We start from the raw sequence: 16,416 nt of genomic DNA, 5'->3' as shown, positions 1-16,416 counted from the left end.
TTGATGTAGCAGCCACAGTTTTAAAATCAGAGATCTGTGATGCAAAACTGGGATTTTATGAATTTTAATAGAGAGTTGTTCATGTAAACCTAGTAAAATACAATATGTATACATTCTGTTTAGGTTGGATTTACTTACATGTAGTCATTAACTTTATGTAGTGAATAGTTAATTCATCTCTTATTTCACATATCATGAATCATGAATAGCAGTAAATATGACGTTAAAATTCCTTCATCTCCAGTTGCTGTAGGATGGTCCCCATCCTGTTCTGTGTCCTTGACACGAGCACTACATTTGCTACATTGGAACTGACAGTATAATGTGCCTAGCCTGGGGTTGTGTTCCTCACCCAAGGAGCTAACCATTTGAAAAAAAAACAAAAAAACACTCCATTTTGCCTCCAACCCATCTAACCTGACTACAGTCTCAGAAGGAAACCCTTTTTATGACAACATAGACTCTCCTTTAACTGTTAGCATATTATGAGGACAAAAACTTGGCAGGATTCCTTTGTGGGAATCCAACATCCACCCCAAAAACCACAGTCAACTTTCATCCTCACTATTTTGCAAAATAGATAATAGGAGAAGCCAATTTGGTGATTATCTTACAAATTAAATATCCCACTTTCGCCACCATGCTGCAGTGAAAGCTTAGTTTGGATAGTGGGGTTTGCAGTATGTCAGTAGAGGTGCAAAGAGAGGAGAGTCAGGGGAGCAGCCTCAGATCTTTGATTTTTGGAGGGAGTTAGTATGCGAAGGCTCATGTTTTGGTGTTTGGTGTTTGTGATTGTGTCTGTGTGTGTGGTCTGTTTTTCTCTGCTCTTGTTTTGCATTCAACCTCCAAATGTTTTAATAGCTTTTGGATTGATATGTGTTTTCAAAAGGAATGCATGTTGCCATGCGCACAGGTGTGTGTATGCATGTTTGTAATATGTATTTGTGGTGTTTGTGTGTGCGTGAAGTTGCTTGAATCTCACTCAGTCAATAACTTGATCTCATTGGCAAGAATGGTGTTGAAGTTGTAGGCTGGATCAGGGAGGTTGGGGAGATCAGGAAGGGCGGGTGCCGAGGCCTGGCGGGGTGAAGACTGGGAGGGCTCGGCCAGCTCTGGGTCGCTCTCGCTGGAGGTGGAGCCCACGCTCATGTTACAGACAGCCTCGGGCAGGGAGCTGCCGCCGGTGGGCACAGGGCAAACTTCAGGCTCACTGCTGGTCTCGCTGGTGCTCGAAACAACAGACAGCAGGGACATCTTGCGTGTGAGGCGACTGGGGAGCATCGATAGGGCGTAGTCGGCAACAATGCCTGCCACATCCATGCCACAGGCCTGGTCGAAGGCAATGAAGCCCACGTTGGCATTTGCCTCACAGACTACAAACGAGCCATTGTTGAGCTGCAGGAGGTCAATGCCGCACACATCCATGCCGAGGATGTTGGACACCTCTGTGGCCAGCTGCTTCCCCTGCTCACTCAGTGGGCACATCATACCTATACCACCTAACAATCCAGCAAACAGAGAGACATCAAGTCAATATACACCACAGTCTGTGTCTCATTCAATTCACATTAACTGAAACTGAGCAAAAGGACAGCTTGATTTTCATCCAAATTAGTCAAAATTAGCAGTATTTAAATCTACAATGAGTCACGAGCAATCATAAAATATATATGTTGATTATTTGAGACATCATTTTAAATATTGAATATAGTATCAAATACCACATCACATCCACCTAGAGTCAGCGCAAGTGTCAACATGGTCCGTTACATAAATGCAGATTAATCTGACGACTGATGTCCTGAATATGTCACAGTGCATTACAGCCTCAACTAAACCAAAACTGCTCATGCTCTGACATTGAAAATCAGTCTCATCAGCTGGAAGGCTGTGTCACTTAACATCTCTAGGGCAGAGTGAGGACAAGCTTGTTTATTTGGCTCTGTTTCTAAATACTGATTTATGCAGCAGATGGAGCGTTACACTTGATCATAAATTTGGAGAGATGCTTTGACTGTTAATTAATGTCCTCATACGTAGGACAATCAAAGGGTTAGGCCCATCTATTACTTTTAAGTGTTTAAAAAACATTGACACTGGAAATTGCCCCATCTCTAAATCATTTTACTTTATTATGTAATTAATAGCCAGTTTTAGCTCTCCAACAACAGTAAGTATATAATCAGTATATTAAGAGTAGACTCATTACAAAATTGTCTCATAGTGGTCTATAGTGTGCTAATCTTTAAATCTTGAGTGTGTGCTTACCCAGGGAGCAGTTGCTCTGCATGCGCCCATCGGTAGAGCAGCGTAGCATGGAGCCGATGACACGGCCGCCCACCAGGACCACCCGCACGTCACGGCCATGAGACTCCTTGATATACTCCTGAAACAGGTATGGGGTGTCATGGCGGATCAAGTGACACAGGTCTGTCAGGTGATGTTGGTCCCGTGCCAAGAATACAGCCTTGCCTGCGAGAGGAAAGGAGAGATACGTTGTTGTTTTTTAATTAGCTGATTTTGAAACTGTTAGGATAACTAAACATGTTGACATTAACATGAACATAAGATGCATGCAGGCTCTAATGTTTGCAACACAATAACTAAGGTTAGATAACTTCCTCAAAGTTTTGCTAACAAGTAGCTGCTTCTGCTGACCAAGTGTCATGTCAGTTCCCGTTCCTCATATAATGGATAAGGCACTTCTCTTAGGGGCCAAAGAATTGCTTCTCACAGAGGCTAGAAAATGCCTGTTTTAATTAGCACTGCTTGGTTCAGTCTCCTTATTATCAAGCCCTTTGACCCCTGTTCCATCACCAGGGAAAATCATGTGATTGCTGTATCTGTACGTGCACATTGTGTGCAAGTGATAATCCAAACAAGATGACAAGACAATCCATTTGTCCAACTACAACGGATGTGAAGATGGAAAGTGGCAGGCATTACGTAACACTTCACAAGACAAAAACAAGACAAGCAGGGAATTAATGTGGCATGGCTCAGTGAGACACATGACCACCAACAGTTTGTATTGATGGAACTGAAACACTATTTTGAATGTACACCTAAAAATGTTTAACAATAACAATATGACACATTTGGAGCACATTTCTATTTTTTTTATCTACAACTTTTAAAAAATCTTAATGCTCAGGGGTGCAAGATCTCTATCTAGTAGACCAATTCATACCAAAGACTCTTAAGCTTTTGAAACAGGCTTTTATGTTTACTCATGGAAAGAAGACAAGCTGGACTTGAGCCAGTGTCAATGGTCAACCACAGAGGGAAGGAAGCAACCCTCAAGACGCTGACCTCCATAAAAAGGGCCGAATTAGTGGTTGACCAATGGCTGCTTTCCCTAATAATGTGCTATGATGGCAGCCTGGGTTAGACAGGGCCCATTGTTATTCCTTCACACAATAGCGGAGCCATTCAAGTGTCGATAACTATGAATAGAAAAGGGCTAATGGGTCAGCAGACACTGAGAGTAATCACTACGAATCCAAAACATTCATGACAAGGAAGGCTCAAACTTTCCCCCTGTGAATTCAGGCAGAATGAGGAAACTAGCATCAATTTGTAAGATAAGCACAAAATCCTAGCAGCCATAATGCAAGAATGATAAGCTTCTGTTTTGTGTTGGTTGCAGCACCACAGTCCTAATCATTTAACACTCTGTCAATGAATTTCATATAAGGGTGGACTGAGCTGCCATTAGGGGCCTGCAGTGTGCACATTTTTGAGGTGTGGTGTAGTGACCAGAGCAGGTGACAATAAGAAATAGACTGATTGGCTTACCCCTGTGGCCACGTGCATTCTTCACTACCACTGGGTAGCCCAGCGGCTCTGCTTCGTCAATCATCTTACGGAAGTTGTCATGCCCTCCTGGGAAATGCCCACACACACACACAAACACACACACACACACATGTACCCACACAGAGGTGTAAAATGTTTACAAAAATTGACCTTTTTTTGATAGCATGGTTCACACATTGCAGCTGACTTAGCAGAGTTGGGGGGGGGGTTCCCATAGCAACAGAAATCACCCAAAACAGTGAGGGTGTAGGAGTGTTGTCCTGTGCTTATACTTATTTCCCTGCTAGATTCATGAGATTGGAACTGAGCAGTCACTGAAGGGTGCACTAATGTGAAGCAGCTGACCATATCTGACATTGATTCATAGCGGCGGCTTGCAGCAACGGATGTGCTGCAGCTTTCTCTGCTTTGGCTCAAGAGGCGACTGAAAAAATGCGTAGAAGATACTGAAAAATGGAGGTGTTAATATTAATAATCCATCTCATCTTTTCTACCTGTCAGGCATTCAGTCAAGGGAGCAGATGTTGAACTACCCTGTCACATGGCTTTTTCCAGACGCAGTGATTCACCTATGGTTTTAAGTGAGATGGGGGTGGGGGGTGGGGGACAAAGGAAGAGCGAGAGACAGAGCGGACTCCAAACGTGGGTCTAACAGTGCTGCTGAGGTGGAGAGCAGGAGGCAATGGCGTCTTTTATTTTGAAAAGTCATGAGGTGGCACAGGGTGGGGCATTGGCGGGTTGGGGGGTGTTACATAAGCTCTCCAGCCGCTCTGCATGCATCGCCTGGCCTACTGTGCAGAGAGACGAACGGAATGTAGGCCAAACACCCCCCTCCTCTTTCTTTCTCTCTCTCTGTCTGTCTGTATCCTTCTCTTTCTGCTCACACAAACATCACAGCGCTGTGGACTTTTTGGAAAATAGAAAGAAATATGTGTTGTTGGTTGTCAGCCTTTGTTTGTCTTATAAAATCAACCAGCTACAACAAATAAAAATAGCAGTATGGCTTGTGTTAAGAGCCATATCCCCACATATCCTTCCTTTATCAACAGAATAGGATAACACCTTTAAAGAAATTGTTGATGAATATATGGTTTATTATAGCTGTGAGGATTTAACTGTGTATGTAAACAGGATTTTCTCTCTGTTGCGCTAATTGCAGTAACTGCAGTAATAGTGCTAGCTGACTAATCTGTTATACAGGCACATATGGACTAAAACCTGTGGTGTAACTAATGTGATTGAAATTTAACAAAAACACACACATTTCAACTACTATTCATTTGTAGATGATGTGCTAACACAAATTTAACATTTACATCTATTTTGTTTCCCTACAGTCTTGTACAGTTTGTGTTGACTCTGTTTAACTTAATTCTTAATAAAATACTGAAACACTGACTGTAGCAGCAAGTTTTCCATTTAGTTGTTAGTAAACAGTAAATGTGATGGAAACAATTCACAAAGAAACTGATTCATTCACTTTTTGAAGCTGACAGGGTCTGTGGGACTTAAAAGAGCTTTCTCATTGGGTGTTGTGATGGTCACCTCTATTAGAGCCAGGATGTCTGTGTTGGTTTGTTTGCACATTTGTGTGAAACACTTCTTTTATGTAGTCTGCTTACAGTCTGTGTTGTGTAGTCTGAACAGAGCCCCAAGAGCCCCACATAAGGGACAATGCAGTGGGAACTCTTTGCAGTACGTGTAGTATATGCAGTCAACAAGCAAACTTCATCTAACTCAAGGCTGTTGTACTGTCGTATCAGACATTCAGCTGACTTACTGATTACAGTCATGGAGAAGCACACTACTTCAGACGTCTTAGTTACATCAACAGAGTGCTACCACAACACATCAATACTGTGAAGAAGATAAATGTCAAGTATTGATTTACCGTAGGAGAAAGTGTTAGGAAGAGGCACCCCATGGCCCGCCAGCTCTTGAAAGGTCCAGAACTTGTTGACACAGTTGAGTATGGCCTGAGGCCGGTTGATCAGCCGGCAGCCCATCTTCTCCAAGTGGCGCAGCACAGTGATGTCACTATCTGACTGCACCCAGGGCGTGGGCACGCGCACCACCACCACCTGTGGATAGGATGTCACCAATTCCTGCTCCACTCGCAGACCTGCATGGTGAGATGGTGGTTGGGAGAGTGAAAGGAGGGGTGATTGGAGAATAGAGGGCGGGAAAGGACAGATTAGACAAAAATCCTGTATTTTGTGGCATACAGTCTAGTCTATATTTATACAAGTAAAAATTAAACCGTTGTGCCTGAAACTCATACAGATAACAATTTCCAGTCCAATTCTAAGCCATTAAACAGTCAGTTTGTAAAGCAGAGCCATCAGCCAACATCTGGCATGCCAGGTTAAAGTAACAAGTCATTATTTACAATGTAGCTCTCCTTACATGCTAAATGTCATATTTACAGTAGCTGGAAACACTGTGAAAGGGGCTGGAGAGTTTTTGAGTCCATCAACTGCTGGTGGAAAAGTTGACTTCGCTGATGGAGACTGTTTAAGGACACTGTTCCAGTCATCACCACACAGCTCTGACTGCGAGCTGGCATTTCTACAGGAGCAGAAAGGGACAGCCAGCACCAAGGCTGGGTGTGTTAAGCCAAGAGTTTGGAGCCTGCCCTGGCTGCTGATACGATTATTTACATGCTGTCCATATCCATATACTACTCTGTTGTGCTGCCAGCTCCTCTGTGTGTGGGCCAAAACTCTCTTCCTCTTTGAATGAGAAAGAGATATCCTTGTATACATGCTGGCACTGGCAATGTAGGGCAGTAGGGTAGGGAGAGAAACCCCAAGGGTGCATCTTGAAACTAATCACACATGAACACTTCAGGGAGAAACAACAAGTCTGCACTGTATGTAACAAAAGATGTGTTTGGTTAAGGTCTGAAGTCTTTTCGTTTTAACACAATCTAATCAGCCTTCCCCTAAATGAAACTGTCAAATCAAATTTAATCTGGTGTGGTTTTGTTTTTATTGAAAATCAAATTGACATTGGTTTTCAATGTCTCAGCCTGACACCAATTGTATTATGCAAATGTAGGCTATGTAAAGACAATAGGCTAACTGACCACATCTGAATAGGTCACTGACCAGCCATTTCAATTCACCACAGCATGTATAAACCATGGAGAACAGGGGACACTTCACAGAGATGGAGCAATACAGCTGGTATGACACAGTATAAGCTAACTTTTTATTCCAAAAGGCTAAGAACTGACACATTTGCTAGCCAACATTTGCATCACAGAATAAAATTTTGAAACGACAAAATATTGGCTTGATAGCTGCCAGACACAGATGGCAAATTCGCCAGCCTTGGCCAAAGATTTGGCAGCATTTTACTAGTGACTGGTGCTACTTTGTCACCCTGGATGAGAAGAGGAAACGGTGACAGACCGGGAGATTTTTAAGCAGGCGATTTGACCCAACAGCTCATCAGGAGAAACAGATTGGATGATGTCAAAAATGCACACACGATATGTAGAGGAGAGAGGGGAGGAGAGATTTGTCACTGGAACAGCACTTCATCTCGACCGTGACCTGAATTTCAGCCCTCTTACTGGCTCACAATAGTGACAGCGCCACTGGCTGAGATCATCAGAGGTCACGGAAGGGAAGCTTGATACTTGCTGTATAAAAACACCAAAAGACAGCTATTGGTGTGCCGACGGCATCGAGTCTGCACAGTGTACATTAGACACACACTATGGGTGGGATTACCACTGTTTAGGGTAATTCTGTGTACATACAGCAAGACTGAGGAAAGAGACAAAGGCAGCAGGCAGAAAAGGTCAGGGATGTCTTGTAGCCTTAACATGGAGGAAGCCATGAGAAGGACGAGGAGGAGGAAAAAATAGGTGCATGAAAAAAAGGAGGAGTATGAAGCCACTCCTTTTTCTCCTCCTCTTCCCAATCTCAATACAAAAACAGGCAGATTCACTGTCTCCCCAGCCCTATTTAACACTTTGACACACAGCTCTGATTGTGCAGCCACTAAGAGCACTGTGAGTGGTGTTACAGTGGGAAGTGTCGGGGGAGCTGGTCTCATGGTTTTTGACAGACAGTATTCACTGTTAGCTGTCCTTGTCTCTATCTCCAGGGGAACCAAACTGAGACCAGTGAGGCAGCCAGATGAATCAGTCCTATTCATTCGTGCAACTGTTTGTGTGCTCTGCACTGTCCGTCATGTGATCACTGTAATTACATTCAGAAACCCTGCTGGCCATTTTGGTGTATAACAAAGGCAACATAGGTTTTTGTGTCGCAACGACTAAATTTAGTGTGGTGTGACCTGTATATAGTTACAGCTGATGGTTTTTTTTTTCTAACCTCTGTGACAGACTGTAATGTTTTCATGGTTCAATGGACTGTATATGTGGGTCCCATTTTCAATCTGACAAAGCTAACAAGCATAACAGGCATTCTATGCATACCGTTGCAATGTCACAAAGCAGGCAACGCACGTTTGGCTGGTGGGTTCTGCCTGGCTGGTGGGTCCTGCTAGCCCTTAAATTCTGGGTATCATGTCTAAATTAGCTGGATGGAGTAGCAGGGTTCCCTGTTGTTTCCTCTGGTCCACTTTGGGCCATCAATGTCTTCAATGGTCAATTTGCATATCTGTCATCAGTAACACAATGGATAAAAACATTTACTGTAGGCCTACTGTGAGGCCTACAGTAAAAGGCCTACAGGCCTAAAAATCATTTGTTCATTGACACACAGGCCATGAAAACCTGCACATCTCTTGGAATCAGTATAATAAGTAAGCAGTCTCCTCACTATGAACTGTCCTGATTAGGATTTCATGCTCAGTAATTTTAGGACACTCCAGTGATTATTCAAGCTCATGCTATCCTATAAGCCATTGTAAAACACATCAAGTTCAGGTTTATTTGTCAGTCAACCACACATGAATTCACACATTTAGTTCAAGGAAGCATTGTCTCTACAGGGTCCAGTGCAAGTCAAATACACGTATATCAAAGTCAGACACATTAGCCCCCGGTCAATGTGGCTGTTAGAGTGGCAAATTTTATGAGTGGATAATTATAACCACACTTAGTTGACTGCTACTGTTTATTTCCCACCCTGTCTGCTGTCTGCTCAGATATTTACAGTATGTGCACTGACTGAGGCAGACAAGACCAATCATGACAATGCAATGATGAAAAATGCCAAAGATATTCCTGAAAAGCATATAAACAGTTCAGTTCAGTTCAAAACATTAAAAAGCCAGAGGAATTTTCAGATTAAACAGGTCAAAGCCAACCCACACTAACTGTAATTGATGCGGCCATCTTTTATGTGTCTGGTTAAGGGCTGGGAAGAATTTCAGTATTACTATGTACTATCTTTTTTTAGATGAATGCATGGCCATATGATGATGCTTTAATATGATGACATCAAATTTTATTACCTAAATTGATAATGTTCTGAAAAGTAGCCAACATGTTTATGATGCTTATTTTTAGGCAACATGCAGTTTAATGCAGTAAACATCAGTTTGTTTGGACAGTGTTCGATTTGCCATGCACAATACACTAGTGATTCATGCAAATCACAAAATAATATATATATATATACACACACACATACATATATACATACATACTTATACATATATACATGTATGTATACATTTGCGGTGTGTACAGAAAAATACATTACAAACAATAAGACCTATTAACACTATTAACTAGTAACACACACAGTTATTTGTTACCAGTTTTGTTGTAAGAAATGAGAGTCTATATATTCAGTATAGTGAAAGACTACTGCTAGATATACTCCAAGCATTCCTCAATGGCCATTTCTATATTTTTGACATAATTCTGGGTAGGAAATATTTTAGGCCCACCAACCATATAGAAAAAACTACACCACTGTTGTTTAAACTGATGTTTTCTTGGTATCTAAAAATATGTAAATGATACCTATTTACCTTTCAGAGTGACTGATAATAGGGGTTAATCAAGAAACTAGAGAGCACACAGTTGCCTCTTTTGTCACTGAAATTCAACAAGTGATTTGTTATTTGGTCATATACAATAAAGGGAAAAGCTTAACATTCACAACAGATTTAATATGGCGCTAAATAATGTTTTCATTAAAAAAATATAAACAACCAATCATCTTTCTGGATGTGTCAGTTGATAACGTTGTCAGTAAAATATAAGCTACCTGTCTGGTTGACACAAGTTCATATATTGTTTAATATCATTCAGAGTGTGACATTAAGTTGTGTGACCTTGTGTTGAATGTGTACTTAAGAGCCAATATGAAATAATAAATGCTGCTGTTATGCTGCTATATATTTTTGTGGCGGCTTCTTATCTATCAAGGGGGAAAGCAAGTATTGCAAGTCTCTTTGCCAATACCAATAAAATGGTCGATATAGCTTGTCCACCAGAGAGTGCTGACATGTTGGTTAAACAGTAAAATGTCCTTTTTAAAGCTACAATATACAAGTTCAGCATAGAAAGCTAGCACTAGCATGAGACTCAAGAGTAACCCACTCTATCAAGGTAATTATGTTCGTTAATTGAAACACAAAAGAAAGTCTGATCACAAAACCATTCAGCATAAACTGCAACCCAAAATTTCTATCATTCAAAAATATGACAAAGACCTATAATGTGAAATGCAAAGAGATGTTGATTGCATCTATGACAGCTTAACAGCTTGTCTTTTGGTGTGCGTTTCTAATTCTTCTTTTGTGCTGCTTAGTTTTTCTGAGTTTGATTATCACGGTAAATGTTTTAAACAAATGTTTCAGGGGCGAGGATCCTCTCTGTTGCTCTTCTATTGGTCCAGTAAACTGTCAGTCATATCCTGCCAGGAACTCTGGGAAGGGACAACAGAACTCTGATACAATTTGCATTTGGCTAGTAGCGCTCCTAAAAATGCTAAATGTAAAATATTTCCTATGTCAACCAATATTACTCCTGACATTGTAAAAGGTTCTTGCACGTTAGCTAAGTCTTAAGTCTACAGTACTCTGTAAGCCACAGCAACATCAGCTTGTTTCCACTGCATGAACTTCAGGGTAATTTTACAGGGCCGGGGCCGTTGGTGCGTGTCTCCATAGCAGGAACCTCCCCCGAAGGACAATCTCCCCTGGAACTTTTACGGGGGCTAACCGAGTCTCTGCCTCGGGTAGGTACTCCATTCGGCCCCGAAAAGTTCCTGAGTTGGGCTTGAGGTTTACTCGGTGCTGATTGGGTATACTCAAAGTGGGACGTGGCGTCAACAGAAAGCGCCAAAATAAGCCGCATTTTTAAAACTCAGCAGAAGACGAACAGAAGTAGAAAAAGCGTCTACACCGCCGGAAAAAAGTCGACTGTCATGTACACCAACACACAAACCAGAAACGTGGCAACCACCTCAGCTCCTTCATGTTTACCTCCTCATTGTCGTTTTCTTTGTTATGTTTTCGGCGAGTCGCCTCTGTGATGTCACGGTCAGAGTCCGGTGGGTCCTATCTGGGTCCTATCTGGGTCCTACTCTGCTGTGGAAACACAACAGCTGAGAGGACAGAGTGAGAGGATGTTCCTGTAAAGGTCCCGCCTCCTAAATTTTACCAGGAACTTCCTGAAGTTCCTGCAGTGGAAACGGGGCTAATATTGATAGACGGCTGTGAGTTCCAACCCCTGACTTTGACCTTCTCTGATTGGCGAGAAGGTCGCGGCTCGCTAAAAAAACTTGAGAAGGGAATATTTGTGTAGTGCTGCCAAACTGTTCAATAAACCTGGATTAGAAGCCTTAGACTACACCTCTCTACATTACAACACGCTTTGGGGCTTATTTTCAACTAAAAATAAAAACAATTACATACTGTAGGTTTATTATGTACCTTAATCATAATTCTTAGAAAAAACAAATATAATCCCCCATAGTCATGGTACGAAATAGCGTTTGTAAGATTGACAGGCAACAGCTTGCAGATGTACTTCAACTTAATAGCTATACCATATTGTTGATCATTACATACTATCATTGCTCATAAAATGCAGCGCCTGTGCTTCATTAATTCTCAGACAAGGACTGATGTTAAGCTACAGTTACTCAACCTCATGTGTTACGTGTTGATGCTAATGTTCCAGCCTCCCGTTTAATGACATAGGGGTGTTGCATTTATCATCAATTCATATCCAGTCCTCTCTTTAAATGTCCCCCAGCACAAATCATGGGATGTGAAATGCCTCTAGCTTTGCTGAATGCTGGGTTTGGCTCCTTTATGTGAGGGACCATCATTGGTCATCCAAACATAATAGTGTGTGGGCATGTGCGAATTCATGTGCCCTCCTGGGGACACATTGAACTCATTGACTTCAGTGTAAAAGTTGAACCTCAACTTAACTTGAGGGCACACAAATGTGACCCGAGAATGTGAAACCTTTGAAGCAGCAAGCTGTAAATGTGTTATCAGTTTTAGGTGTGTGATTGCATTGCAACTCGTGCAAAAGCAAATACCATGTGTGTATGAACTTTATGTGGTGATGGTTGTTAAAATGCCAACAGCTACAAGTGAGGATCAGTGCTAGTATCAAAGTCCCATATGTTTTTTTTCTTTGAAATGCCATATATCCTTTTTTGGGACAAATGTTTCCTGTTACATCCTCTAAACTTTGTTGGTTTTCACTTTCTGAAATGGCTTGTTAAATGAATATTACCGGACACAAATATCAAATTCATACACATATAGTTCAAATGGTATTGCACCCAAGACAAAGCGGACAGTAGGAAGTTACTCTGACCACTTATGGAAGTGGTCACTGTCTGAGTCACTGCATATGTAGCTGCATTTCCTGAGGGTTGCCTTAAATTGTCGTAACATGTCGAGGATCGTTGATTGCCTCTGGTGCTGTATGTTTATGCTCATCCATATGAACTTTCATATAGCCTGAGAGGAGCGCAACTTTACTTTAAAACTATGCTGTCAAGCTACCAATTGCTGTATGGATTTTGCAAAGGAAGACTAAATACAGGCGCATGTAACGCTAGGTGTAAAGGGCCAACATGCACATCAAGACCCCAACCACAGAGTAGGTACTCTATGGCTTCTTGTGTAGCAAGTGTCTAGCTCAGCCTATCTGTCCACTGGCTGTTAATCTGTGACAGCGAGCCAAGGCTCAGAAGACCTTTACTGTGTGAAGATTTGGGGCTGGCATGGATTAGGTCAAGCTAACTGCCCTGCTCTAGTTGTGAGTATTTTCCTTAGCTATAGGTCTAGACAGCCGTCTGCCTACCTGTTTGTGTTGCCAATATTCTCTCCAATTCAGGGCATTGCCTAGATGTGTTAAGCATCCTGTACTATACATAGACTAGACTTCTGTAGATTGAATTATGTGGGGATGGTAGCAAAAACTACATTTGAATGTAATTTTCACAAGGTAGGCATTCTGTCTCAATTAATATTAGCTCATGTTCACATATATTCCCGTGGCTGCAGCCTACTCTGGCTTCTGAAATGCATGCAATTTCTTAAATGCCATCATTAAAATTTAGAAATCCATTGTTCGCATTCAGAAGTCCATGTTGAGTATAAAGCCTTGCCACGACTGAACTGTACAGTATACCCCATGCAACAGTATGCAGTCTGAGCAGTATTACCCATATTCAGCCCACATCTTCTCCAAACTATTCAGCCTCTGCCAAAGCCAGCCTACACCATTTATGTGTTAATTGAGACTTTACACACCTCTCATTTGGTGACACAGCCCCACTTCACACACCGCCCTGACAAATTCCATGCAAGTCTGTTTGTTGAGAATTCCTGCTGTTAAGAGTGATGGTAATAAGTCCTCCTGAGTCAATCCTGTGACATGTTCTCACTTCATAACAACATGGTAGGACAAAACGGTACCAAAATTATTAAGAGACTGATGGAAGATATGTGTATCCTGACACAATGTAGATCGCATAGACAAGGTAATATACACAGAACACCTGAAATATAAATAGATTAAGCAGATAACATTATTAATTGGTGTCAGTTATTAATAAAGCACCAACAAAAGACAGGTCTTAGTTGTGGCTCCACAGATGCCAAATTTGCTTTGTTTATTTATTTATTTTACTTAAGTTTAACCTGAATACTTGTTTTGGCTCCTAGTTAGAGTATTTAATCGATTTTAATTCATAACTGGAGGGGCTGGTTACATTTTATGTACATTTACTAGGCTGCATCCTCATCAATTAGTCTACTGGCAACCCTAATGTGAAACATAGTAACATGTGTCTTACACCTTCTTGGCTATTTGGAAAGGAAAACTGATATGTTCCAACATGAAAATCCCCTGTTCGGTTTCTTACAAGGACACATGTGAAAGAACATGATGAAACCTAACAACTTCAATGAACGAAATGTGTGGTTAATTTGCATAATCTCTGTGTGATTTGACTAAGAAATACCCCCAATAATCTGATTAATGGATTTCTATAATGTAATCTTAATCGTATCATCTGCTGCATAGCTGGGATTGCAGCGTGTTCAGCAGCATTTGAACCAAGCATCCTTGTTTCCTTCAGCGTGGCGGCAGTCTAGCTGGAAACTGGGTTAGGCGGTCACGGTGGTGCTTACACTGGCCCTCTCCTCGCTTCACAGCACATGCAGCCCCCAAACAATAACTGTTAGCTCTTAGCATTGCGCACCGCTGATCTTAAATAAACCAAGTTGCGCTGCACCATTAACTTGCACATGTTACGACCAGGCAGCTGCTGCTTTTGTGTACCGGGGTAATACTTGCCTAATTGTCCCTCGCTGATCGTAAGCACGATTTGATCCATGAGAAGAGAGCGGAATTCAACATCTTCGTCGGCACAGCGCTCCTTCAGTGCCCGAAGGATCTGAACTTGTGGATACTCCTGGCTGATGCGCCGGTCGGTCACGAACCAGATCCGAGAGCACATTTTGGTTGCGAGGATTTAAAAAAGTTGAAGAGAAAAAGAAAAAAAATCCAGCTGAAAACACACCGTTGTAGCTACGGCAGGTGTCGGGGGCAGCAGTGGGGGAATAGCACAGAGATGCTCACACAATGGAGACCTCGGCGGGTAACGGTGCGAGCAGGCTGTGATGTGGCTAAAAACAGGACCACGGATAAACCGCTGTCTGGGCCGAACCGGCTATGATGAATACTCTTCTTTATCACCTTTGCTTCCCTTCATTTGCAGCCATTTAGTCCTCCCAGGACGGAGTTAACTTAGATGAGCTCAGACCGCGCCAATTCCACACAAGCCAGCCGAAAATACTGGTATTTTTAACCGCAGAAACTTATCTCATTAAAGCGAAACAAAGCTCAAGCCGAACCGCTGTTATCTCTTCCACTTGCCACCTCGAAACTATCAATAAAAAGCTTCCTGTGAACGCAGCAGCGGTACGGCGTTGCAAACCGCAAAGTCGTCGGTTTGTTACAATAACCTAAACAAACCTAAAACGCTCCGTTTGGCTGCTGTTCAGGAGGGATTGGTGCTGAAAAGTGCACGCTGTTTTTTTTTCTGTAGCTCACCCGCGCGCGCTTCGTTTACAACTCTACTTCTCCGCGTGCCCGTGCAAAGTCGGGGCCGTGGTGTATGAGGAGTTAAGCCTGCCCACTGAAATCAAAAAAGTCTGGCCGCAGGCAGGCAGGGTTCCTCTGTGCTTGGTAGCTTCTAGTGGAGTATGCACCCTTAGTGAACATCCACTGTTCGGACAGGAAATGGCACAAAAATAAAAACAAAACGCACAAAATCTCTGTTGTCAGGAAAAAGACCACAGCACTATCTGCTGTCACAGATACATGTTGATGTTTAATGTTCATTTGTCAATTGTAAATTATTCTGCCAATGCATTAATATCATAGTATAGTAGTGTCATAGTCTTCAACCTGTTAAGCAACACTGCCCCACCTGTTGGACACTTTCGCCTTGTTGGCATCATTTTCAGGATCACTTTGACCCATTTTGACTTCTTGGTTGTAAAATTTAAAGAATTACCTTTTAAATGACACCAGTGTTATTAAAAGGATTGAAGACAGTAACCTTATTTTGGATACATTATTGTTATGTGTGTTTGTGTATGAAAATGTGGTGCTTGATAAAAGGTTAAATATAGCAATGTACATGTGTCAACATACCATGTAAAATGACTGCCTCTTCCAATATAACAATAATATTGATGTATTCTGTCAACATAGCACATAGTGATTAACTCTGTCATTATAGCGATATTTCTTGATTGATTCTTAAGTGGGCCCTAAAGCTTATTAATACTACAAACACTACAGACACAAACACATGCACATTTTTCCTTTTATTCAATATTCAATATAATAACTTTAAAAAGCAAACACACTTTGCACCAAAGTGCTTCACAAAGCCAGTCATATGTGTGCACATACAAGCATAAAAAGTGCTAAATTAAAATAGAATTTAAACACAAATTTAAAACCCAAATAAATCAGATAACAAATAAAAAACATTAAACACAGTTTAAACACTCTCAGCCCCGACTAACAGCCTCTGGCAGGCTATTCCAGAGCTGAGGGGCCACTACAGAAAAGGCCCTGTCCCCAGCCTTTTTTTCCCTGAGCATGGCATT

General features: G+C 41.8%; 1 protein-coding gene across 1 annotated transcript; it reads right to left on the bottom strand.

Moving 5' to 3' along the window:
- Positions 1–978: 978 nt before the first annotated feature.
- rimkla (ribosomal modification protein rimK-like family member A) lies at positions 979–15,280 on the bottom strand. Its single transcript, XM_062427578.1, has 5 exons — positions 14,588–15,280; positions 5,711–5,941; positions 3,799–3,885; positions 2,269–2,472; positions 979–1,499 (listed from the first exon to the last, which is right to left on the bottom strand). Exons 1-5 carry the CDS (start codon positions 14,748–14,750, stop codon positions 979–981), a joined length of 1,206 nt encoding a protein of 401 aa, XP_062283562.1. The 5' UTR covers positions 14,751–15,280.
- Positions 15,281–16,416: the final 1,136 nt, after the last annotated feature.

This window comes from Scomber scombrus, chromosome 10 (assembly GCF_963691925.1).
Source record: "Scomber scombrus chromosome 10, fScoSco1.1, whole genome shotgun sequence".
In the NCBI taxonomy this organism is placed as follows: domain Eukaryota; kingdom Metazoa; phylum Chordata; class Actinopteri; order Scombriformes; family Scombridae; genus Scomber; species Scomber scombrus.
The sequence above is the reverse complement of the archived record's forward strand: the minus strand, read 5'-3'. Positions and strand labels throughout refer to the sequence as shown.

Excerpts from the sequence above, each read along its gene's own strand:
- rimkla (XM_062427578.1), bottom strand. The coding sequence starts at position 14,750 with ATGTGCTCTCGGATCTGGTTCGTGACCGACCGGCGCATCAGCCAGGAG. Across the intron at positions 3,886-5,710 it reads TCCTAACACTTTCTCCTACG|GAGGGCATGACAACTTCCGT; the intron begins GTAAATCAATAC and ends GGCATTTCCCAG. Across the intron at positions 1,500-2,268 it reads GCAGAGCAACTGCTCCCTGG|GTGGTATAGGTATGATGTGC; the intron begins GTAAGCACACAC and ends CTGGATTGTTAG.